General features: G+C 36.6%; 3 protein-coding genes across 5 annotated transcripts; 2 read left to right on the forward strand and 1 right to left on the reverse strand.

Annotated features, from left to right (window-relative positions):
* Positions 1-3,496: 3,496 nt before the first annotated feature.
* On the forward strand, positions 3,497-6,110 carry LOC103434820 (mitochondrial arginine transporter BAC1). 3 transcript variants are annotated; one of them, XM_008373174.4, is made up of 8 exons: positions 3,497-3,805; positions 4,301-4,390; positions 4,537-4,638; positions 4,825-4,929; positions 5,004-5,102; positions 5,183-5,371; positions 5,467-5,565; positions 5,693-6,110. In XM_008373174.4, exons 1-8 carry the CDS (start codon positions 3,713-3,715, stop codon positions 5,825-5,827), a joined length of 912 nt encoding a protein of 303 aa, XP_008371396.2. In that variant the 5' UTR covers positions 3,497-3,712; the 3' UTR covers positions 5,828-6,110. The 3 variants fall into 3 exon arrangements, with proteins under 3 accessions (XP_008371396.2, XP_008371397.1, XP_028959008.1); XM_008373175.4 differs by having other exon boundaries at positions 3,514-3,805; positions 5,183-5,363; XM_029103175.2 differs by lacking the exon at positions 4,301-4,390 and having other exon boundaries at positions 3,514-3,805.
* Positions 6,111-6,320: 210 nt separating this feature from the next.
* On the reverse strand, positions 6,321-8,897 carry LOC103434819 (squamosa promoter-binding-like protein 3). The gene is made up of 2 exons (XM_008373173.4): positions 8,347-8,897; positions 6,321-7,222 (listed from the first exon to the last, which is right to left on the reverse strand). Exons 1-2 carry the CDS (start codon positions 8,697-8,699, stop codon positions 7,126-7,128), a joined length of 450 nt encoding a protein of 149 aa, XP_008371395.2. The 5' UTR covers positions 8,700-8,897; the 3' UTR covers positions 6,321-7,125.
* A 10,506-nt stretch (positions 8,898-19,403) lies between these two features.
* Positions 19,404-21,964, forward strand: LOC103434818 (dof zinc finger protein DOF1.4-like). The gene is made up of 2 exons (XM_008373171.4): positions 19,404-19,919; positions 20,106-21,964. The coding sequence occupies exons 1-2, from the start codon at positions 19,851-19,853 to the stop codon at positions 21,171-21,173; spliced, it is 1,137 nt and encodes a 378-aa protein (XP_008371393.3). The 5' UTR covers positions 19,404-19,850; the 3' UTR covers positions 21,174-21,964.
* Positions 21,965-23,746: the final 1,782 nt, after the last annotated feature.

Genomic DNA, 23,746 nt, shown 5'->3' on the forward strand with positions numbered 1-23,746 from the left:
GCTGCATTACTGATGCATATAGTTCTGAAAAATGGACGTTGGATCTTATAGTGCCACAGTTGGGCGGGAGGAACTGTACGTATGTCCTTGCCTCTGTTGTGCAATTTTTGTTTCCCACCCCTCCAATAAGGGTATCTCCAACTGAAGGTTGATCAGAAGACTCGTTTTAGCCCTTTGGTCATTCAAGAAATTAATATTTTAATGAACGTGCATGGCCAAATTTCTTACTATCTCCAACCGAGGGCCATGTCACAAAAAACCGTCTCCAACTGAGGACCAAAGGGCTATAGTATGAAATGTGAAAAATTGAAATAAAATGAGGTAAGATAGTATAGATAAGTGAAAAATATGTGAGAAATGGTGTAGGAAAAAAATTAGAAAAAAAAAAAAAAAGTGGGCTGGGCATAAAAAGCAAAAAATGGGCTGGAACAAAAAAAAATAAAACCTAAACCCTAAACCCTAAAGTGGGGCAAATGGAAAAGAACAAAAAAAATAAAAAAAATAAAAAAATAGGGCTAGGCAACGGGCTGGCTAAAGATGACCAGCCGATTGACTCTTTGCCCTTTTTTGTCTAGTGGGGTCCACAAGCCCTTGGGCCTGACCTTCGGTTGAAGACAATTTTCGGGCTATTTTCGGCCATCTGGACCTTTCGGTTGGAGATGGCCTAATTGGCTTGTTTGTTTGCTTGATTTAAAAAGTCCTCTTATGCTTCATGTCCTGAATCCTGATTGAGTTTAATCACATTAGGTTTCTCCCCATCAACTTGTTCTGGTGTTGTCACAAAAGTTTTAAAGTGAAAGTTTCCGCTCTCATATCAAACGAACCAACCGGGAAATACACAAGGAGATTTTCCTGCGATGCTTGAAGTTGAAACAGCATCTGCTGTCCATCCTGGTGGTAGTGGTGGCGCTGTCGTTAATTCAGAGGGTCATATGATCGGACTTGTTACAAGGTATGAAGAACTAAATTGTTGTATGCTGGTTGTCTTTAATTATTTTGCTCTGTGTACGGCATGTTTTATAAGAATCATATCCAAAGCAGTGTAGTTGGTTAACTAAATCAACATGACAGATTTGCACTTTCAATGGTATGTGTCTTGATCAGAAGACGCTGAAGTTTGTTATTTCTACCAACGTGTTGCGTATCTACGTTGTTATTGAAGCTGCTTTCAGTGTCATCATCGTCCATTCAGATCTTAGACGTGTTCATTTGATTTATATAAGCCTGTTTAATGAGATATATTCTTGAAACAGTAATGCAAGGCATGGTGGAGGAACAGTTATACCGCATCTGAACTTCAGCATTCCATGTGCTGCTCTTCTGCCCATCTTCAAGTTCTCAAAATGTTATTTAGTCAACTTCTTATTTCGCACGTACTGGTCGTTTAAATTCATTTTCTGTGCTTGAATTTTTGTTTTATTGTTGGTGGCATACCGTATAAGATGTGTGGTGGAACTTGGTTCTTTTTTAGCAGCCGAAGGTAAGCAATCCTGAGAGATCTGACTACTGCAGTTTTTGTTGCACAGACATGCAGGATCTTTCACTTCTCCAAGTTCTTGACCAACCAAGCCGTTGTCTTTCTTCTGTATGGGCGTTGATGCCACCTCTGTCTCCCAAACCCCCTCCTTTGCCGCCTCATATTCCACCCTCTTTACTACAAGATAACAACAAAGAATCAAAAGGCTCTCGTTTGAAAGATTTGTCGCCGAAAGAAAATATGTGTTTGAAAAGCCATCCCAACTTGGCAAGGCAAGAAAACTTCCTAACAATGTTGTTCATAGCAAGTTATGACGTGCCAGCATCCTGCAGATATCTACTGTAGTACATCATATATGCAGCATGAATTTGATGCAACTTGCAGTAAAAACCGTATGATTTTAATTCTACCCTATTTTGCGTTCAATATTGTGGGAATGACTTCGGCGCATGGTATGTGAATGCTCTTAAACCAATTCATCAACGATCCTGTGCAATCCGTATGATAACTTTCTTAATCGTCTTCTTGTTCCACCTTTCCGCTATTCTTTTGCGGCCTTTTTTATACAAAAATATATTTACAGTAAGGAGTAAGAGAGTGAAATAAAGTACCAACAATGCTTTAGGATCTGTTTGGTATCCTATTCGAAAATTTTATCATTTCTTAAAATATTTCTTGAGAACATTTCTTGAAATCAATTTTTTTTAAGATTCAAAAAGATGATTGGTTTGCGATTTAAAAATTTTAAACCTTACGACTTAAACTAGACAAAGAGATCTAAAAAGAAGGGATCGCAAGAGAGGGAGAAAGAAGAGAGAGAGGAGGAAATAAAGTAAGAGATGATTGAAGGAAAGAGAAAGAAATGAGAGGATCGGACGAGATAAAGAGAAAGAAGAGTGAGAGAAAGAACCAAAAGAATGAAGATAACGAATTGGATGAGAGACGAAAAAGGTAAAAAAAAGAGGAAAGAGAAAGAAGAAAAGAGTGAGAGATAGATTTGGAGTGGGAGGGGAGAAAGGAGAGAAAATAAATGAGTGAATTTAAGTTTAAAAACTCTAAAAACTTACTTTTTATGTTTTTAGAGAATATACTATTTTTTTTAGTTAGTCTTAAGTTCAGTTTTTGAAAATAGTCCTACCAAACAAGTTTTTAAAATCTAAAACTTGAAAATTGTTTTTGAGTTTAAAATGTTGAATTTAAGTAAAGTACCAAACATACCCTTAGTTTCTTGTGAAAAATGCATCCTTGTCAGTTGAAAAGTATGCTATTGGAGCCAGAATTTTTCTTGTTAAGTGAGTCTCACGCTATTGGAGCCTTATGATTGGGCTAATATGGCCTTGTAAAGGAGAAATTTTTTAGTATGCTGAAAACATAATTCGGTACTAAGTGTTATATAATTAGTTGAAAACTATAAAAAAAAAAAAAAAAATTCTACCCAAACTACTACTCCGTTAGTAGTCTAATCTTTTATTTGTCTCACTAACCTGGCCCAGAAAAAGAAAAAACCGCCTATCATCCATTGCTCTTGGGTATTCCAATACCCTTTCATGATGTCGCGTTTGAATCCTTGAGAATGAATGCATGATATTTAATGTATTGAATTTTGTTCTCGACAAAAATTTCTCCTCACAAATGCTTAAACTTCAATTTGAGTAGATAAATTTTGTTGAGCTAAAAACTGTGTTTTCAGTTTTGAGGCTCGAACATGTTATCTTCAGGTCCTGTTTGGTACGTGGGACGGGACAGAATGGAGTGGGATGAGACATTCTGTTTCATGTTTGGTGCGCCTAAAACAGATGGAAAGCGACGTTTCACATGACGAATTTTAGGTGAATTTTTGTTCTACCTTACCCCTGGAATGATTCGTTCCACATCTGTGGAACACAAAATTATAACATCTCCGTCTCCTTCTTCTTCCTCCTTGTTTCCATCCAAGGACATTTTTTATCCCTCTCCATTCCCTCCCGTCCCGTCCCGTCTCATTCCGTTTTATCCCATCCCGTTTGCATACCAATCGATACGTCGGACAGTGGGTCTTGTGTCACATCGCACTTACCAAAACCAATCGCACAATATTTGCGATTTTCCCAAAACAGCCCAATAAAATTTTGTATGCGGCGGTCCTGACCCAGAGACTCGCCTCTCGTCTCTCGCGCCGCCGCCTCTCTGGTCTTAGCTATTTCAACAATCCCAGAAATAACACAAGCCAATTCGCACAGAGAGAAAGAGAGAGAAATGGCGGACAGCTCCGGTTACAAGGAGTACGTTGCGGGCTTGATCGCCGGCGTGGCCACCGTTGGAATCGGCCATCCCTTTGACACCGTCAAGGTAAAATCACATCTCTTTGATTTTGTCAACTTTCAGTGGGTTTAATGCTGGTGAGGTTTACTTTAATGGGTGTTGCTTGAAAATTTGATAGAATTTGGAAGTAAAATGTGTTAAACAATGCCAAAGTTTAGTTTTTGGAATCTGGGTAGTTTAAATTTTGATCGGAAAATGTTTGGATTAGTATCATATTAGTGGAAAGAATCAAAATTTAGATGATATACTAAACTTGGTTTTAGTAGCAACTTACAGAGCTTAATTTTCCTTTAGGTATACATTGTTGCCCTGTTTTCTTATTAGCTTGATATTCTGTAAATTTACCTTGGCCAAGCTGTAATCTTTCGATCCATTCGTCGTCTTGTCACATCTGTAGTTGATGATTTCAGGATATTGTTTACCTCTAAGATTATCTTTTGTGAACTGTTAAAATGTATGGACAATTTCTCTTTATGTGTCAATTGTGCTTCCCGTTAAGGTTGTCTCTGAATGTTGAATTAGGTTAAGATGCAAAAACACAACACTTCAGCACACGGGATTACGTACAGGAATAGTTTGCATTGCACTGCAAGGATACTAAGGACTGAAGGCGTATGATTCTGAACTTTATCTAGCTGAATATCTCTAATGTAACGATCTAGAACCATTTTTCTTTCGGAAAGGGTGCCAATGTTATAGAATTTGAGTTTCCGCATCATCTTTTCCAGGAGAGCTGACTGATATTGGGTCCTTAACAGATTAAAGGACTTTACAGAGGGGCGACATCATCTTTTGTGGGGATGGCTTTTGAGAGTTCAGTTGTTTTCGGCATGTATTCCCAGATCAAACAGTCACTGCAGGTTTCAACGAAAATAAAGTGGACAATCTTTGTTTATTTTATTTTGTAATGATCTGGATAATGGCTTCTGTTAGATGCATAATAGCGAACCGGTTTAGTGACTTTATTGATACGACTTCTATAAAGATATTGTATATCTGTTATGGTTCTTATGTGACGTTCTTCTGAATTGCAATGACACTTGAAGGGAAGTGCCCAAGGTGCAGGTCCACAGCCGAAGGTCATAATTCCATCTGCAGCTTTTAGTGGATCAGTCATCAGTTTTATATTATGCCCCTCGGAGCTGGTGAAGGTATGAGGAATTGGATGGTTTTTAGATTGTTCCGTTGCTTCTCACGGTATACTTATTGCACTGCTTTTTTCCAGTGTAGGATGCAAATTCAAGGCACAGACTCTGTGGTCCCAATGTCTAGAAGATATGGCAATCCTCTTGATTGTGTCCTTACAACTGTGAAAAATGATGGGGTAAGAAAATACTGTTATTTCTGGCGACAATGGCAAGCATAACTTTTTATGATCATTTTAGGTGATTGAATGCTTTTCAGGTTAGAGGAATATTTCGAGGAGGTTTTACGACATTGTTAAGAGAATGTATTGGAAATGCGGTCTTCTTCAGCATTTATGAGTATGTCCGCTATCACATGCATTTACAATTGAAATCTGCTTCAACTGACCACAGAAACTTGATTGACGTGGGAGTTGGGATTGCTAGTGGTGGCCTTGGTGGTATAGCAGTATGCATCTTCACAATTTAACGTTCTCTAGTACACAAGCTCACATTCTTATTCCACTAGACTTATAAATTCTGATGTTCTCACCCTATGTCCAGTTTTGGTTGGCTGTTCTACCCTTGGACGTGGCAAAAACCATAATTCAGACGACTCCAGATAAGAACGCAACAAGAAATCCATTTCAAATCTTGAGCTTGGTAAGGACACCCCTTTCTCTCTCTCTCTCTCTCTCTCTCTCTCTCTCTCTCTCTCTCTCTCTCTCTCTCTCTCTCCCAATCCCCCGGAAAATGTTTAAATTGGCCTTTGTTCTTTTTTCCTCTGTAGATTTACAGAAGGGCTGGATTGAAAGGATGCTATATTGGCTTGGGTCCTACTATTGTTCGGGCTTTTCCTGCTAATGCAGCAGCAATCGTCACCTGGGAGTTGGCCATAAAACTATTAGGCATCAAGCGCGACTAAGCATTTCTCTACAATAACCAAATGCTTCCAACCTGTTTGGCAACTTTTAAACCGCATTCAGCAAGAGAAAATTCTTTCACTCAGATGAACTCCAAGGGTGTTACTATGCATTGTTTTCTCGATTTAAGGAGCTCGAACATTTTTTCTACAAGAAAATATCAGAGATTGGAGTGGTTTGTTGTGAGATTTTTTTTGTAATGATTGTTGAAAAGTTTGTATCAAGGATTTCACATGTTTTATTGTAATTTCTGTCAGCTGAAATAGAAGTTTTTCTAACAAAGCAGCCAAGAAGTTTTCGTTGGTGTTTTTCTGTTCTTGATATTACAATTTTTTGAAAGATTAGAGAGAAAGGTCTGGACATGGCTAATTCATATGGTAAATTTGATAGCCCTCCCCGTCCCGTCACACCCGAAATGTGATGATGTATATATATATGCTGTAATATGAGTGAATGTGTTCATATTTGTGGCTATATTGGTATCAACAAGTAAAATACATGCTAAACATAATTAGATTGGTAATATTAACGAACACTGTGACGGTTCATTTCACGTACATGTTATTCATAACATAATAATAAGAAAGATCTTAGGACAAAATACCATGATAATGTATGATAAAAGTTAGTGACAAATTAAAGCATGTGAAGAAAACAAGAATTATCGTTACCAACTGAACAGATCAAGTGGTAGGGTTGTTTCAAATCACAGCCAAGAATCATGAAGCACAATTTCAAGGTTCAAAATTGTGCTAGCAAAGAAGCCAATATTCCTTAATTAATGCATACCGGGGGGCCCGGGGGGTGGGGTGTGGGAGTTTCAGTGGTGCATACGTATAATGAAGGCCGAGGGTTGACAGAAGATAGGGAGCTTATCGTATGCTTAGTAGAAACTAATAAGGGCTCGTTTGAATGTGTTTTTAAAATGGTTAAAAGTAAGTCAATCTTCCTTAATTAATGCACACTGGGGGGGGGGAAGGCCGAGGGTTGACAGAAGATAGGGAGCTTATCGTATGCTAGATGGAAACTAATAAGAGCTCGTTTGGATGTGTTTTTAAAATGGTTAAAAGTACTTTTAAAGAAAATATTTTTTGGTTCTAAAAGCACTTAAAATGTTTTCTGCAATAAGCACTAATTATGTACTTCTTCCAGGAAGCACTTTAAGTGCTTTTCAGAATTTACTTGCATTTTTACTAAGGATTAGTTCTAAAAACATTTTCAACAAAAGCGCTTTCAGTTATTTAAAAAACACATCCAAACAAGTACTAAATTAATTAGAAATGCCGCCTCCATGTCCATGTTATTGTAGGGAGGTCTTCCGACGCCGCTCATTGTGTCCAGCTAATCGCCGGCGACAACTCCTTTTACGGTCATCAAACTCCGATAGGCTGTGAAACCTGTCAATGCACCACCATTCATTCATTATTCGACTCATGACTCTAGTGTCTTTCCTACCATGCACTTGAATGCACTTTTTTAAATGCACAGTCAAGTTTATTAGGGACATATTGACAACTCTAAATAAACTATAGAGTTAAAGAATCAACAAAATCAACGACAATTCGCATTTTTCTTAAAAAGGGCAGTTAATCATTCTTTAGAAAAATTTGTATGTGTGTATCTACAATTTATGTTGATGTAGAACAAAAGGCCGAAATGATTGAAGAGGAAATGGACCGTCGGAAGGCAAAAGGATGCAATGAGAATTTGCAACTTTGGCGTTCGAGTTCCAATTTAGGCCTATGATACATTTTCAAAAAGGGAACGATGCCATGGTTCAAACATACAATGGATTTTGGCCATCCGAGATTGTTTCAGCCTCCAAAACGTAGTTTTAATTTATGTTATAAAGATCGAACATTTGGGTTGTCGTCCGATTAATGTTGAATTATTGTCATTTTAATGTCGAGAGTCCTTTGAGTTGTTTTAGGGGTTGTAACCCGTTTATTTAAGCCTTTTGACTGTTTCAATGTGATTATCAATTATCAATTAAAGTCTAAACACAACTACTTTTCGACTTTCTCTCAAACTCTGATGGACTCCAAAATTCTTGTTTTTTGAGGGTTTACGGCTGTATCTCTCCTGCTTCGTGCTGCGTCATATATATATATAATTTCTAAGTGCATGAAATTAACAAAAATTATGTGTCTACATGAATAGTAATTAGGCAACAATTAAGAAAACCGTTTAGCTAGGCATACTCACTAATATGGAATTCTCTCCATAAGATATGGCATGAAACTGTAGGTGTGGGGTTCTTGCAAGTTTAATTCATACTATAAACTTAAACTACCTGGGAACCTTTTCTTTTGAAAAAACTTTAAGGGAAAAGGTAAACCCTGCATTTCCCAGCAAAAGAGCTCTCTGAAAGAGGGCACTTTATTTATTTATTTTCTTGATCATTATCACATGAGAGAAGAACTCCATAGATAAAAATGTTTGAAGGTTGTCTAAATGTTTAATGGAAGAGTTATTATTTGCAAAACTGTGGTAGTTGAAAAAACGGTTCTAAAATTGTTACCTGCTACACTGCTGGCAAAAGCGCTGCCGGATTCCACCCATGAACACCGCCGGAGCCTTGGCATGAACGTCACAGACCTTGTGGCGGCGGTAGTATTGCTTTAAATCACTCAAGTCAGCATTGCAACAATCTACCTTACAACATGGCCCTGCTGTAGACCCTCCTGCACCAGATCTTCTCCCTGTAGGAGGAGGAGCAGTACTATTCATCATCATCACTGTATCTCTCCTCTCATCCTCACCATCCACTATAGATGGTGTCCCACTCCTACTTTCTTCTTCTTCCTCCTCCTCCTCTTCCTCTTCCTCGTATTTCACCAAGATCCTCTTTCCATGACCTCTGCCTGATTCCATATTTTTCCGACGAAAGGAGAAGCAAAGAAATGAGAGGAGAAGGAAGATGTTAAATTCAAAGGAGAAGCAGGCTAAAATGAAAACATTGATCAAACAGCAAAGGTGTAGAAAAAGGAAGAGAAGCGTGTGTGTGTGAGAGAGAGAGGACCACAAGTTCCATTTGTTACTTTGTGAGCACAAAGTATAATAGTGAATGGTACCTCCAAACCCTAGAAATATTTACTCCAATAACACATCATCTACATATGATTTTTACACTACAACAACATAACACAGTTCAAACTCATCTTCACTAATTAATATCTAACCTCAATTTTAGACTTAATTAGTGCTCGTTTAGAGGCACTTTTCTATAAAACCATTTGGATGAAGGAACACTTTTTATGTGTTTCTCCTCCTAAATGATGTTGGGCGCCCTCTCAAAATTACTTCTAGACGAACCTTTATTAATCACTACTTATATTAGGTACAGCCACGAATTTAGTGACTAAATTTGGGTTCGGCTAAACCAGCTAGGGGTCAGCTACAGCTAGGTTATTTCGAAGGACACTTTTTTGTAATTTGAGATGGCCTGGAGGACACTGAAACGCGTTAATGCATGTGTGATTATTACGCCATATAATTTTTATATAGAGCACAGAGCTTATGTCTAATCCAATCATGGATCAACCTAATCAACAACTCAATTTTTGTAAAAATGAATTTGATTTGTACATCTGTCTATTCGTTACAAGTTTATGTTAGAACGAGTCTCACATAGGTAGAATAAATGACTTTACATGAGTTTATAAGTAAGTTGGATTACTTTTCATGTTGCCAATTGACTTTATAGTAGAACCTCAATTTTCTTCACGGTTTCAGAGCAGGTTGTCCCACGTGTGAAGTCAAACGGCCACATGTGCTCCATGTCACCCCATTGTGTTGTTTACGTATTGGGCTTGAAAATTCGACACATGTGAGGGGGCTTGTTAAGAATGAGTCGCACATTGATGGAATATGGATCTTGCGTGGGCTTATAAGTAAATTGAGTTACTCTCAAACTGATTTTATGATGAAACCTCAATTTTATTCAACCTAAAACCCTATAAAAATTAAAGATATGTTATAATTCATAGGGTTAGGTTTAACTATATGAATATATACATATATAGATATTGCCAGTCCTTTTCATAGAGAGTGTGACGACTCCTTCATTCACAATGTATTATAATTATTGGAAAGTGAAGGGTGAAAGGCGAAAAAAAAACCCTAAATGGTCCAATGAGGTAGCAACAGTGATTATCATGCTTTGACACATATGGTACTATATATTGTCACTTATAAATAGGGGTTGGTCCCCATTTGTACGATCCAACCCATGAGCAAGTTCATGTGCAACATAGAGCACCCGTGGGTTTCAAATCGAATCCCTTAGATTTGGATTAATTAGTGTAACATATTCAAATGTACTATGACGAGAATGGCATATTCTAATTGATTGGGTTAGACATCACAATGGGCGAGCTGCAAACTAGGTATCAAATGTAACACACAAATATGTGTGAGTCAAACATGAGACCTCTTACTTACCGGTGAAGATGAATACCAATAAATTATAGTACTAGCTAGTTGGTAGTTTTTTATTATGAACATTAAACAAACAAATAGAAGATGAGCCTTGCACCAACAAACTATGATCCCTTATTTTAATTGCCAAATGAGGCAACGCATAACTTAACAGTTGCTTATCGATTAAGAAAATTTGGTTCAATTGAGTTCAAATACAAGATGGGTATAGCGTGTGAAATAAAATTTTATTTTTTTTGTCAAACGATAGATTTTATTAGATTAGATGTTAGATTAGCCACCAACGAAGTTTGAACCCACATCATCATGTAAGGATTCCACATCTTTTCACCACTGTGATAAAGGGGCACTTACCGTGTGAAATAAAATTAGTGAACTTAATAAATGTAGACCTAAATAATTGAGTTTGATAGAGAATTTAGTGGTGGAGGAAAAGCCCTTAGAAGAAAGGGGACGGACAAACTCACAGCATGAATGCACCATGATTCACACATCCCATCACAGCTTTTTTCCCTGAATTTTATTTTTTCTTGTTTTTGGACTCGTCTATAGCATAGCATGGCATGAGAAACTGAGAATGACTTCTCTGTCTGTGGCTCTCGGTACATCGTGTGACATTTCGAACAAACAATACAATCTTGTGCATTTTTGCATTAACACATGATATTGCATTGTTAATGTCAATGACATGATGTTGTATTGGAATACATGTAAGTTTCTCTCCAAAGTTTAGATCCGGCATTTATGACGGCCAAATTCAACCCTAATTTGGACACAACTAGCCCACTAGGCCCAAGAAGCTTAACTTAATTACAATCTTGGATCTAGATCCTTGACCCATTTTTGTTTGGGCTGCAATTTTAGCCCATTTTTGTTTGGTTTACAATCTTACATGTAGTCCAACCAAATGGTGGCCGAAGTCATTGAGCCCTTCTTACTAGGCAAAAGTTGCTCGACATTGAAGCCAGTAGTTATTGAGCCCTTAATATACTGGGAAATATTTGTTTAACAATGGGCCCAAATTATCATATATTTTCATGCATAGTACAAAAGTGCATGCGAGATGTTGCGGGTGTTTAAAATGTTTTTAATATATATACATACAGAAGAGGTTATAGAAGCTGGATTTATATACATAAGTTCAGAGTTATCAACAAGATTGGCAATAGTAAATCAGTTCATTTTGAGTTTTAATTTAGATTGAATTTGCATCTACTTAGAGGTCGAGGACCACACAATGTGGACTACACTAGTAGAGTAACCACTAATTACAAGGCTTGATTATTGGCTTTTTCTTTGAGTGATTGGGGGTTAAGTAATGATAATATTGTTTGACTTGACCATATACAAAAATGATCATATAGCTTAATAGTAATACTATAACTACCAACACATACAAATATATTATATAAGTAATGATAATATTGTGTTCTTAACCAACTCAGCTATAAACTTCTTTCTAAGAAAGAGTTTGCAGTAAATAGTTGTTTAGTTGTCATATTAATCATTTTAGCTTTTTCTTTTAGCTAATTTTTTTTTTTAGTACAAACAATATTCTACACTTACATGAGTGTTTGAATTCGAAATAGAGTGAGTTGGAGAGGCAAACCTTAAATTACCACTTACCCATAACTTCTGGTTTTATTATTCAATTTACTTAATGTTAAAAAAAAATTATAGCATTTCATACCGAACAAAGGATGATTCTCTTAATATTTGACGGAAATATATACCCGACCAAATGTCCAACCTTTTCATGTCACGAAGGTTGAAGAGAGGGTTTAATCACACCTAATGCCAATGTTTGGCATAATTACCTCTCTCTCATCATAATTACTTCTTATCACCATGCAATGCATATCCACTAATCACATTCCACAACATATTAGTTAAATATGATAAATGCCAATTAATCAGGAGAAAATGAGGGAAGGTTTGGGGTGAGACACCTTGAAGTGGAATAGTACCACCCTCACTCTCATAATCACCTGTCACAAATCATTTGCCCATTCCGAACAAAGTCAAGCCACATACATGTGGTTGTGGGGAGTTGGCCATGAAAATGAACCATGTGCATAATGTAATAATCGTCGATGCAAATTTCCGCCGTTTTCAGTCTTGATGAAAATGCACCTGCAAAACAATCAACACATTTGATCAAAGACCTAAGCCTCACGCGCCCACGAGGTGGGGGGGTAGGTCAACGGATCTCCGGTGCCTAAATTAGTTTATCTGAGAGAGTAAAGTGTTTAGGGTTTTTTTAGGGGTGCAAAAATCTCTCCAAAATTGGTAGAATATGGTGTATTTATAGAGCTAGGGCTTGCCATATGGGTTTAATGGAGAAATATTCTCTAATTATTCTCAAGATATTAAATAGGAAATAATATCTTGAGATAATAGGGTAATTATCCTAATTGAATTAAATTATGATTACTTACTTGATTGGAGTCAATCTTCACATGAGAATGTATTAAAGGTAGGGTAATAAATCCTTGTATTTTATTCCTTGCCAATGGCAGGTGAGTTGTAGGCAATTGTGTTCAGCTGCTGAGTCATCCAAGGATGTGAGATGCGCGAGGGAGCATCTAAGAAACATGCTCATTTATTGAGGGCAATCTTGTCTTTTTTGAATAAAAGTCCACGTATCGCCTCTAGAATTTTTGGGATTATTTTTTGCTCCACAATAATGATGGTGAAAGGTAGGTTAAATAACCCATAGACTTTCAATCTAGCCGTATTTCTCTTTTTAATTTTGTAAAAGATTTCAAGTTCGAACAACATATATGTTCCATTAATATATATGATTAACCAGCACTAAGGTCCAATTGACGAAGAGGTTTATATTATTACAGTTAATAAGATTAACCTAAAAATAAATGTTTTTCATTTGTTAATGGACAAAAGAATTCAAGATCGACCAACGTAATCATATCAATGTAAGATTACCAAACCATACATATAATTATGAAGGCATGATAATTTATGATTTACAAATCCCTCGATGATCATTAATTATTGTGCATGCTCCTCTCTCTCTCTCTCTCTCTCTCTCTCTCTCTCTCTCTCTCTCTATATGTATATATATAAAAGATGAAGAGCATGATCTGTTGACAGCTTGTTACATAGAATGAGTGATTGACGGTTCTCACTACCATTATGCTCTTAATTAACAATTTTTTATCCAACATTAATACTAAAGTATAATCATCAACTAAATTATATTTCTCTACATATGCATCCGGATTCATGTTCGATCACCATCAATTCTCCTTCCTCATAACATTTAACAATTTAACCAAATCTCCCTCCCTCATAATATTTAACAATTTAACCAACTAATACTATTCTTTGTAATAATAATATAAAAAAAAAACTAAATTACATTTTCACAAAGTGGAAGAAACCTCCATCAACATCGCTGCCCTAATCCATGTCTATTAATACATCGTTGGATTTGATCAGTCTACCAATATACGTGAAACAAGTGGACTCTCTCTCTCTCTCTCATGAATAGATTAGCAATTAAATCAAATAGTGTCAGGGCACACCCAATTTGATTATTGTCCTTATTAATCCCCAACATTCTGAAGGCCCCACGGGACCGGCGGCACTTGAAACTTCTAGATATATAGCAATTAGTCCTTCCAGCCCAGCTTAATCCTAAACAATATAATTATAACATTATAATAATGGTATTAGACTCTCTAATCCTCTTCATTCTTGTGAGCTGTATACCATTTTTAATGGTTAAATATTCTAATGAGCATCCGTGAGTTAGATTAATTCATTAAAGCAAAGTATATATATCCCCTTTTCTCAAATTTGAATGTATCATAAATATTAGAGTATAGAATATCCCTTTACGCTTAAGTTTGAATTTCCTCGTCAAACTTCCATTTTAATAATAATATAAATTAATGCCACACATTGAAGCAAAAATAATTAAGGTGATGTGAAGTACAATGGTTTTGATCAAATCCACAGACTGATGCTTAAAATCGAGCTGAATGGGATTATATGCTTGAAACCAACGTCTTAATTGGAACTAATACCTTTTAAATCCCAGAATCACTTTATTAGGCAGCATAGTACGTAAGTTGACTACTGCATCTTTAGAATCACATGTTGCTTGAGTTGATTACTAATTAAGTTTGGCATTCATCTATTTTATCAGTTAGTGGAAATGGGATTATGATGTGATTAGGTCATCGATCTCCCATCAGAATATGCCCTAGCTAGCCCTACCTGGGTCGTCGGTCATCATCTTGTGTTTTTGTAGTTGTTCCACGCGAGTCCATGTCTATGGAGATGACCTAATCTTCTGACTTCTGTGTAAAACAGTGGCCTCTTTGTCATTGAATCACACATTAATATCAGTACAGCTGCAGGTACATGATGGATATATCTGCAGTCGCCAAATGGAATATGTAGTTCTAGAAAAACTCCATTAGCATTCTTCCTTCCGCATCATTATCTGGATGTATAGATTCTATGTATGGTATATTTCAAGATCAAAGATTAAATTCCAAAAGTAGGCCATTGATTCGATCCAGCACCCCTTTCCGTATTCGGACAACAAAAATCGAAGCAACCAGTCAAATTAATAAGTCTAGAATCATACGGAAAATAGAAAGAAAATATACATACATACATACATACATATATATATATATATATTTTGGGTTATAAGTCGAGATAGCTATCTATCATAGCTTGACATATGTTCTTATGCATTCTCTAATAAGCTTTTTAGCTGAATTTAATGGTTGTCTAATATGATATTAGAATCTGTTTCAAAAAATTCCGACTCTTGAAACCCTAATATATACCATCTCTTTCATAATTAAGTTTTTGAGGCATAGCCTCAATCGAAATGGGTGCTCATATAAATGGTTTAATAAATTAACTAAATAGAGAGAAAATCCAATGCAAGACGATGGAAATGGAGAGTGAGACCTTTGGCTGTCGAGTTGCAAAATTGTATGGGGTGCAATGGTGGTCAGCCTGTGATAAATATAGTTGGCTTGGATTTGATGCTCAGCTGGTCCCCGTAATCTCTCTCTCTCTCTCTCTCTCTCTCTCTCTCTCTCTCTCAACTGAAACAGAAACAGGAGGCTTCTTTCTCTCTAACGCTTTAACCAGGGCCGGTCCTGAGAATTTGGAGGCCCTAGGCGAGCCTTTGAAGTGGGACCCTAAAATTCTCTGATCTCCGATTCTTTGTATATTGATTTGTATAAAAAAAAATTTCTAAATATATAAAAAGTTATATTTTCATATCAAATATCATTAAAAATTAATATCAAAAGAAGATAAATATACAAACATTATTTAAACATTACACGATTAACGTTTTTATACATAAATGTACTAAATGTTTGCAGTCAAGAGTTTAAGATTGAGAATGAAGAATAATAAAACTTGATGATCAAGAGAGTAAATAACAATAAAACTTGATTGACAAGTATAATAAATTCAACGCCAATTGTTTCTCTTGTGTTTTTTTTTCTTCTAAAATCAACATCACACTAACGAATTGAATATTAAAATTATCCATTGAATAAAAAGTTATTGAAAAGAAAAATATATAATTCAAAGTTTTGATTACCTTAAAGTACAATCTTTAAGACCATATGATAGTTGGTTTAAACATTCAAAAGAAATGAAGAGAATGTGAAGTTGGTTTAAACATTTGATAGAAATGGAGGGAATGAGAAGTTAAAAGAAAAAAAGATTGCAAAGAGACTTGGGTTTTATAACTTTATATGCATTTGGACAGATGAATTGAGAGTTGGACAGATGAATTGGCTTCATGTTTTGAACTCAACATCCCAAAGAAAAATAAAGCCAACATTTCCATTGCAGTAACAAATGAATTATGATATTTCTTACTTATTTTTTTGTATTTATATGTTAATTACAAGATATAAATTTTTTTGAGACCCTTCTGAAGTGGGGTCCTAAACGGGCGCCTACTTGGGCTACAGGGCCCGGCCCTGGCTTTAACGTGCGTGTTGGGTTTCTTTCATGTTCTTTCAAATTGGAATCTCTTGTGTTGTCCGATGGTGGTGGGGGTGTGGCCTGCTGGGTGTGGTCATTGCCTCATTACTGGTCTGTGACAATTGGTGTGGGTAAGTAGGACCCAGCCTGATCACCTCCACGTCTATCCCTACTTTGACTACTAAAACCAGTCTCCATTCCTGTCATCTTGCTTTCCCTCACACTCACAACTGCATATTTCTTTTGTTTACTGTGTATCACTTTTACATGTAAGAAATCATGGAAATAAAATTTATACACATTGTTGTAGGAGATAAATTTGGTTAGATAGGGTTAGTTAAGTAGCGCAACTTACCGGAAAATATCAAAATGGAGTTATAAACTTATAACTAGTGGCGGAGACAAATGTGGTCATTAGTTAGCTACTTATGACTCTCATAGCTTGATAAACTTAATGTATATTTATCTGTGTATTTGTCTATGATACTTTTACATAATTGCGGCAAACTAAAAGAATGAATAAAAAAAACATTGAATTACAAGGTGTTGCTTCTTTTGTGCAACATTGAATTACAAGCTGTTACTTCTTTTGTGCAACTCCATGTATAATTATTTGTAGATGTGTTCGATAAAAAGCCTCACTCGATTGGCCTCGACAAAAATCAATAGAATGCGGCATAACTTGATGGATATTCACCAGAAGCTCGATCGACAAAATGATCCCATGAAGTTTTTTTACCAAAATTATGACCCAATTATTATAACATTCTAACTCCGCCACTAGAGTTAACTAATATCAAATACAAATTGTCCTACAATTTTATGAAAAGTGTCATAAGAATGACGTGGTAGGATACTCTTACTCGAGTTTTACAAGAAACAATTTCTTATATAAATATATATATATATAAGTATCCAAGTATACCATTACTATAAATATATTAGAGAGTATTCATATTGATTTACAATTGACCACCAATATATCCATATGGGTGCCCACCAGGACTATGATCAGTGGACCTCCAGTATAGTCCAATTGTCCATGAGGTACAGCTACCAGCATCATCGTCATAATTCAAACCGAAAAAACTATTAACAAACACAAACCAAAGTAGATTAAAGATGATATCCATGTTTTGGATAACAATTGTCCATGAGGTGGGTGGCTTCAATTTTGGTTAACATATAGTAAATTGGGTGTTGCAATTAAATTAACCAAGTTGTAGTTGTAGGATCTAAATCACCCTAACATGCTTAGAGTATAGTATAGATTTGTTTTCCCGCAGTAGCTACTTTAATTATCTGTAGTCAAATAGTCTTACACCTGCTGATAGAATATACATGATCTCAATCTAGTAAAGAGCAGCAACATGCATGATAGTAATATTTTAATGAGAGCCCTATTTTAATTTCCAATTAAAGGTGTAATCAAGTAGAGTAACAGTACAACAGAGAGAGAGAGAGAGAGAGAGAGAGAGAGAGAGAGAGAGAGAGAGATGGAAGTGGTCACTGGGGGAAGGAAGAATAATGATGGGTTGTAGCGAAGGAGGAGAAGATCCCTTGGGAGACTACAAAATCCATTTGTTCCCTCCTCGAACGCCTTTTTCTTTTCCGGAGCCGATGAGCTGCCCTCCACATGCAATTCACTTCTGTTTCTCTGCGGCTCCCTATTTTTTTTTTCTTTTTTGATAGAAACTGCAGCTCTCTATATGCTAGCTTTGGTTTGATTTCCACAGTTTCATCTCTCTCTTTCTCTTCCCTTGTGAAACCATTAACGGTTTTTCTTTGCTTTTTTTATTTCTATTTTTATTTTTCTCAGTAATATTTTGCCAAATTGAGAGAGAGAGAGAGAGAGAGAGAGAGAGAGAGAGAGAGAGAGAGATGAGGAGGAGGAACAAGAACTGCAACAGCAAAGCAAGAGCCCTCGAGAATAAAGCGTGGTGGTCTTTCCTCTGTGTGTTTCAGTAGTCTCTGGGATGTAGACCACCACATTGTGCCCTCTTGTCTCTTTCTTTTTGGAGTTTTCACCAATTCCTATTTCAAATGAATACTTCCCTCCTATATATATATATATATATATCAATTCCTATTTCAAATGAATACTTCCCTCCTATATATATATATATATGTTGTGCTTATTAATTATAAAGTAAATGTTATTGACACTCTAAAAATCTCATTCTACACTTCTCATAAATGTATTTTTCTTTCTAAATATATAAAATTTGGAGTATAGATTGAGAATTTTAGAATGCCAATAACAATTCCCAATTATAATCCTCCTTTCTATTGCATATAATATCCTACCCTACCTACCATTAGTTCAACACATGCCTCCACAATTTAGAGTTGTTAGACTGTATATATGGTCAACTGATTATGTTGAATTTTACAGTGCAATTTACGGATTCATGAATATAGTTATAGTCAACAATTATTCATGAAAAAAACCTATAAACTGAAAAAAAAATGCAATTAATATAAAGTACAAGTACCACTTGCCACTTTCTATAACAAGATCATTAACATATTTAAAGAGAAATCATTTTCCACAATATATATGATGTCCCACCAAATTAACAGTTACACAATTCAGTTTGGATTATTATTAGAGGGTGGTCCTATGCACACACTTTACTTCTTACATACATTCTTAATTTTCAGCTGTTTAATTGAATGAATTAAAGAAGATCAATAGACAAAAATAACAAGGGTGTGTGGGAGGTAAAAATATTGTGTGAATAACACTACCCTTATTGCATGTGGTCCAATATCCTAGTAAATGAGGTGTTGGGTTGCTACCCATACGTCCCGGATTCAAAACTTCTCATTTCCCTAAATTATTGTAATAGTATCGAACTCTCTAAACTCTTCCCCTTCCTCCTAAATAATAGCACTCCCCTTATTAGATTACATTGTTGTCGAAATGGGGATAAGTAACATGTTGATACATGGGAGTTGAGGGCCATACATGTAGTATAGCGTACAATTAATTTCATTAAATAAACAAAGTAAAAGAAAAAGAGGAAGTGGGATTTGCTGCGAAGACTGCATCGAATATTGGGGCTCTAGGGATTCCCTCAACTCTTATCTAGTTTGCTTGCTGCTATCTCTATGCAAATTAAAGGAATGTATGTTGTTAATCATAGGAATGTGTTATTTAAATTTGATTAGCTTCAACTCCTTAATTAGTAAAATTCTCTCCTTCTTGAACCTCCCAAAGATTCATCTCTAATGTCACATTACCTTCCTGTCCGCTTCTCGGATTTCGAATGTCCTCAATATTCTTTCCCATTTTTTAATTCCAATTATAATAATCAAAACCGATTTTACACCACAACCATCACGTGAAATTAGATTCCAAGTAATTAACCCTTAACTAATTGCAATTTTTAAACTAATTCTCATCTAATATTAATCAGACAACACATTCATTCCCTCTCGATCTCCTCTCTCTCTCTCTCTCTCTCTCTCTCTCTCTCTCTCATAGTCATAATATTTCAACTCCATCAAGAAAGACTCACGTCGCCACCTGCTCTTTGTCCGCATACTCTTTGTTTCAACGATTCCCTTCTCAAAGAGAAAAACATGTTGAGCAACTGTGATCATGAGAAGATGGCTCTACTCATCTCTTCAACTACTAACGAATGGCCACAGGTTCCCTTCTCTCTCTCTCTCTCTCTGTCTCTCTCTCTAGATTTCAATTATTAGGCAAACCATGACACAACTTTTGTTGCTTAGCTCTTGGAACAGAATATTTCTCCTGTGTAGTTATTTTTAACCTAGTACCACCGTCTTAACCCTCTTTCTTTCTTTCCCTTCCTTCCCTTTCGATATTTGTAGTTGCAGCAGGACATTCAAATCGATGATATTCATCATCAAAAGGGCTTGAATAACAACAACAATAACGTTAGGTCTTCATCCACGTCTTCGCCGGCGAATCGGGTAATGGAGAAACCAGGTCAAGAACAACTCCAGCTCCAACAGCAAGCCCTAAAGTGCCCTCGCTGCGATTCGTCAAACACCAAGTTCTGTTACTACAACAACTACAGCTTGTCCCAGCCGAGGCACTTTTGCAAGGCCTGCAAGCGCTACTGGACCCGAGGTGGGACCCTCCGCAACGTTCCGGTCGGTGGAGGTTGCCGAAAGAACAAGCGCGTAAAGAGGCCCGGCTCAACATCCTCAACATCGTCAGCCATGGATGGAGGAGCTACTTCTTCTTCCTCTTCAGTTCCTAGCACTACTGCTGCTGCTAATAATAATTCAAACCCTAATTCACAACCATCCCACATCGATCAAATCAATCCGCTGTTTTATGGGTTGTCTAGTAACCCTTTTATGGATACTGCTTCAGGGTTTGATCTTCATCAGTTGAATCATCACGCTCAGCTGGGATTAGGGTTTTCATCATCCTCAGGTACTAATATGATGTCCAGTGATAATTATCGAAACCGGTTTAATCCTGCTTCGAGTTCATCACTTCCTTCCAATTATAGTTCCATGTTTAGTGCTTCCCCATCCACCACAGTTCCAACTATGGCTTCTGTGCTTGCTTCTAAATTCATTAATGGCGGTGCTTTCAAAGATATTCAAGCTAGAGGGCCTCATCAGCAAAACCAGTACTTCCAGTCCTTACTACCCTTCGAAGATCTTCAAATAGCGGCAGGAAACAACGGCGAGGTTGGTGGTGCCGCGAAAGACGTGAAAGTAGAAGATCATAATGGCCAAAACAGGTTACAGTGGAATAATAACAATGGTAGCAGTAATGTGAATGGTAATATGAATTGCCAGAATCAGATCTCGGAGCAAATGGGGCTATCAGATCCTACTCCTTACTGGAACTCATCGACTCTCGGTTCTAATTGGCATGATCCAGCAAATCTTGGGTCCTCGGTCTCTTCACTGATCTAGCAAAAACCCAACTTCATCCTCAACCTTATTTTTCGATCTCAAATCTTCCTTTTACCTTAATTAGAGTAATTTTTAGGGTTTTTTTTAGTTGGTTGGTTATTGGTTTTTAGTGAATTGGAGTGTGGTTTTAGAAAAGTTAAAGGAAAAAAAAAACAAAAAAACTCGAAAAACAAAAAATTGGAAAAAGAAAGTTCATGGGTACAGTATTGGAAAGAAGATGGCAGGAGCTGGGATCGGAGTGATCATGTCAGCAGCAATAAGAGAATCAGCCTCTTGATAAGTTTTATTAATCAAGGGTTGACAATGCCCCCTAATTTGCGCTGAGAGGAACCTCGGATCTTCTTCGTCTCACTGCCTCGAGTACTATCAACGATCGTTATGATCATAATCGTAATCATCATCTTCTACACAGAGCTGAAGTCTCCCCCTCCTTTGGTGCAAACAGCTTCCTCTCTAGTTCAGTAAGTTGGTGTGTTTATTTGGTGTATGTATATATCTGCATGACAATGTTTCCTAATTCCCATATGTGTTGGTTATAATTAGCTAGGTTGGGGTTGGTGGGTTTACTATCTATGATCAGAAGAACTGATTTTTTTTATTCTTATTTTGTTCTTGGGGAGGGGAAAAAAGGGGGTAACTTGGTATAATGGTATACAAGAGATGGGAGACGATTGTTGTTGCAGTGTGGGTAATATATATGTTGGTTTTTCATTTACATGATGTACGTTTCAACTTAATTTGTACTTTGTAGTTGACGATATTGTTCAGGAGCATCATTAACTGGTTTTAAATTTGAGTATGTTTTTAGAAGAATGCTGATATTTTCAAACCATTCACATTAAAAGCTGAACATATACAGTATGACATGATACTGTCTGTACATGATGTTTCACGAAGCTACGTACTAAGGTTAGCTGTACAGAGTATGGGGTGGGTAAAACGCCTAATTGTGGCCAATAACCTCATTAGCTATTGATATGCCCTTTAACTCATGCAATTAGCTACTAACACGCATTTTCCTGACTCGTAACAACTAATGTCAGTAGCCAGCTATTGTCAGTTGTTGCGTGAAGTGAACATGCATTTAGGCTACCATTGAGATTGAGTGAGGTGTTTGTGGAAACTAATGTAAACCTCAAGAATAGTAGATGGTTCGAGCCAAAGCCACAGTTTTCATATCTTGAAATTATTCTATGGGAGACAACAAATATATGGATTTGAAGGTACGTGAGATTTATGCCCTTGGACAATAGTATGCTGGCTGTAGGGAACTGTTTATTCTCCCAATTTATAGTACTACTAGCTTGGGGAGAGGGAGGGAGAGAGAGAGAGAGAGAGAGAGAGAGAGAGAGAGAGAGAGAGAGAGAGAGAGAGAGAGAGAGAGAGAGAGAGAGAGAGAGAGAGAGAGAGATGGTGGTGGAGATTCATTATGCACGTACGTGATGAAGGTTTCACATGGGAATAACTAAGACAAGGTGAATGAATTAATGTATTTATTGAAACGGACAAGCCATAGGATATCTACCTATGAGATATCAGTGGAGATTCTTTGACTTATGCGTGCATGTATATGCAGATTTAGATGATTAACTTAGTTTGAAAATACGTTTATAAGGACTTGTTACCTTGTAAATTTTTGTTAAACTAGCTAGCTAATCATCTGATGAAATTATGTTGTTGTCACAGTAATAATATTCAGTATATAGATATGATATTCTAGACTTAGTGGTAGACAACTGGTAGCGCACTCCTTCAAAAGCTGCCAATTCATGATCTATCCTTGCCAGCTCTCCCCTTGATAATATGAATTCAAAATCTGGTGAGAGCGAAATTCAGATGGAAAACAGACTTGCTAATTTCTTATTTTATGCGGGCATACAATAAAATGTCTAAGGGGAATTTGGAAAATTAGCTTTTTTAAGATTCAGATATATCCAGTTGAGTCCCCTCCAACAATGTGAAACTTTCAAGTGGTTAAAAGAATTTACTAAAACTCTTTAACATATTCCACATTTGGCTACTTCGCAAATTTTCTCTGAGTTCTAGGTTTTGGCTTAGGTTTTTGGAATTTGAGTGACATTACATAATTCATGCGTAGGATGAAATTCGGCCTTGTCTCACATTTATATATACGTGCATTCGTTTTTGGGACAATATATACTCCGTTCTTTTAATTGGGTCCTTTTTGCAAGGGTTTGTGGGTTTAGAATTGGCAAATTAGTAGCAAGAAAACTAGATTAATTAATATGAGCGTGTTTTTCCTAATGAAGATAGGATTTTATGAAATAAGGTAATATATTGTGGTTTTCTGTGGTGGTAGTGCTGCTGGTCCCAATTTATATTGGCTGATCCGCAAGTACTGATCACGATCTAAACTTGCCTCCAAGATGGAACTTGGAAGCCTTCATTATGATATCCATGCCATGTACATGTACTGAAAAGTAACTAGGCAAGTGACGATGCCAACATATGCTTGGTGGTCCTGAGTTTGTATATTGCATGCATGCATGTTTACATGTTGTCTGGATTGAACATCGTTTGGTGATGAGAGCATGTGCCTTATATCGATGATC

The sequence above is a fragment of the Malus domestica genome, chromosome 05, assembly GCF_042453785.1.
Source record: "Malus domestica chromosome 05, GDT2T_hap1".
NCBI classification, from domain to species: domain Eukaryota; kingdom Viridiplantae; phylum Streptophyta; class Magnoliopsida; order Rosales; family Rosaceae; genus Malus; species Malus domestica.

What these genes read in the sequence shown, in the direction of transcription:
- LOC103434820 (XM_008373174.4), top strand. Translation starts at nt 3,713, where the DNA reads ATGGCGGACAGCTCCGGTTACAAGGAGTACGTTGCGGGCTTGATCGCC. An exon ending in ATCCCTTTGACACCGTCAAG is followed by an intron (nt 3,806 to 4,300) that starts GTAAAATCACAT and finishes ATGTTGAATTAG; the next exon opens with GTTAAGATGCAAAAACACAA. An exon ending in GGATACTAAGGACTGAAGGC is followed by an intron (nt 4,391 to 4,536) that starts GTATGATTCTGA and finishes GGTCCTTAACAG; the next exon opens with ATTAAAGGACTTTACAGAGG.
- LOC103434819 (XM_008373173.4), bottom strand. Translation starts at nt 8,699, where the DNA reads ATGGAATCAGGCAGAGGTCATGGAAAGAGGATCTTGGTGAAATACGAG. An exon ending in TTTTGCCAGCAGTGTAGCAG is followed by an intron (nt 7,223 to 8,346) that starts GTAACAATTTTA and finishes GTGCATTGACAG; the next exon opens with GTTTCACAGCCTATCGGAGT.
- LOC103434818 (XM_008373171.4), top strand. Translation starts at nt 19,851, where the DNA reads ATGTTGAGCAACTGTGATCATGAGAAGATGGCTCTACTCATCTCTTCA. An exon ending in CTACTAACGAATGGCCACAG is followed by an intron (nt 19,920 to 20,105) that starts GTTCCCTTCTCT and finishes CGATATTTGTAG; the next exon opens with TTGCAGCAGGACATTCAAAT.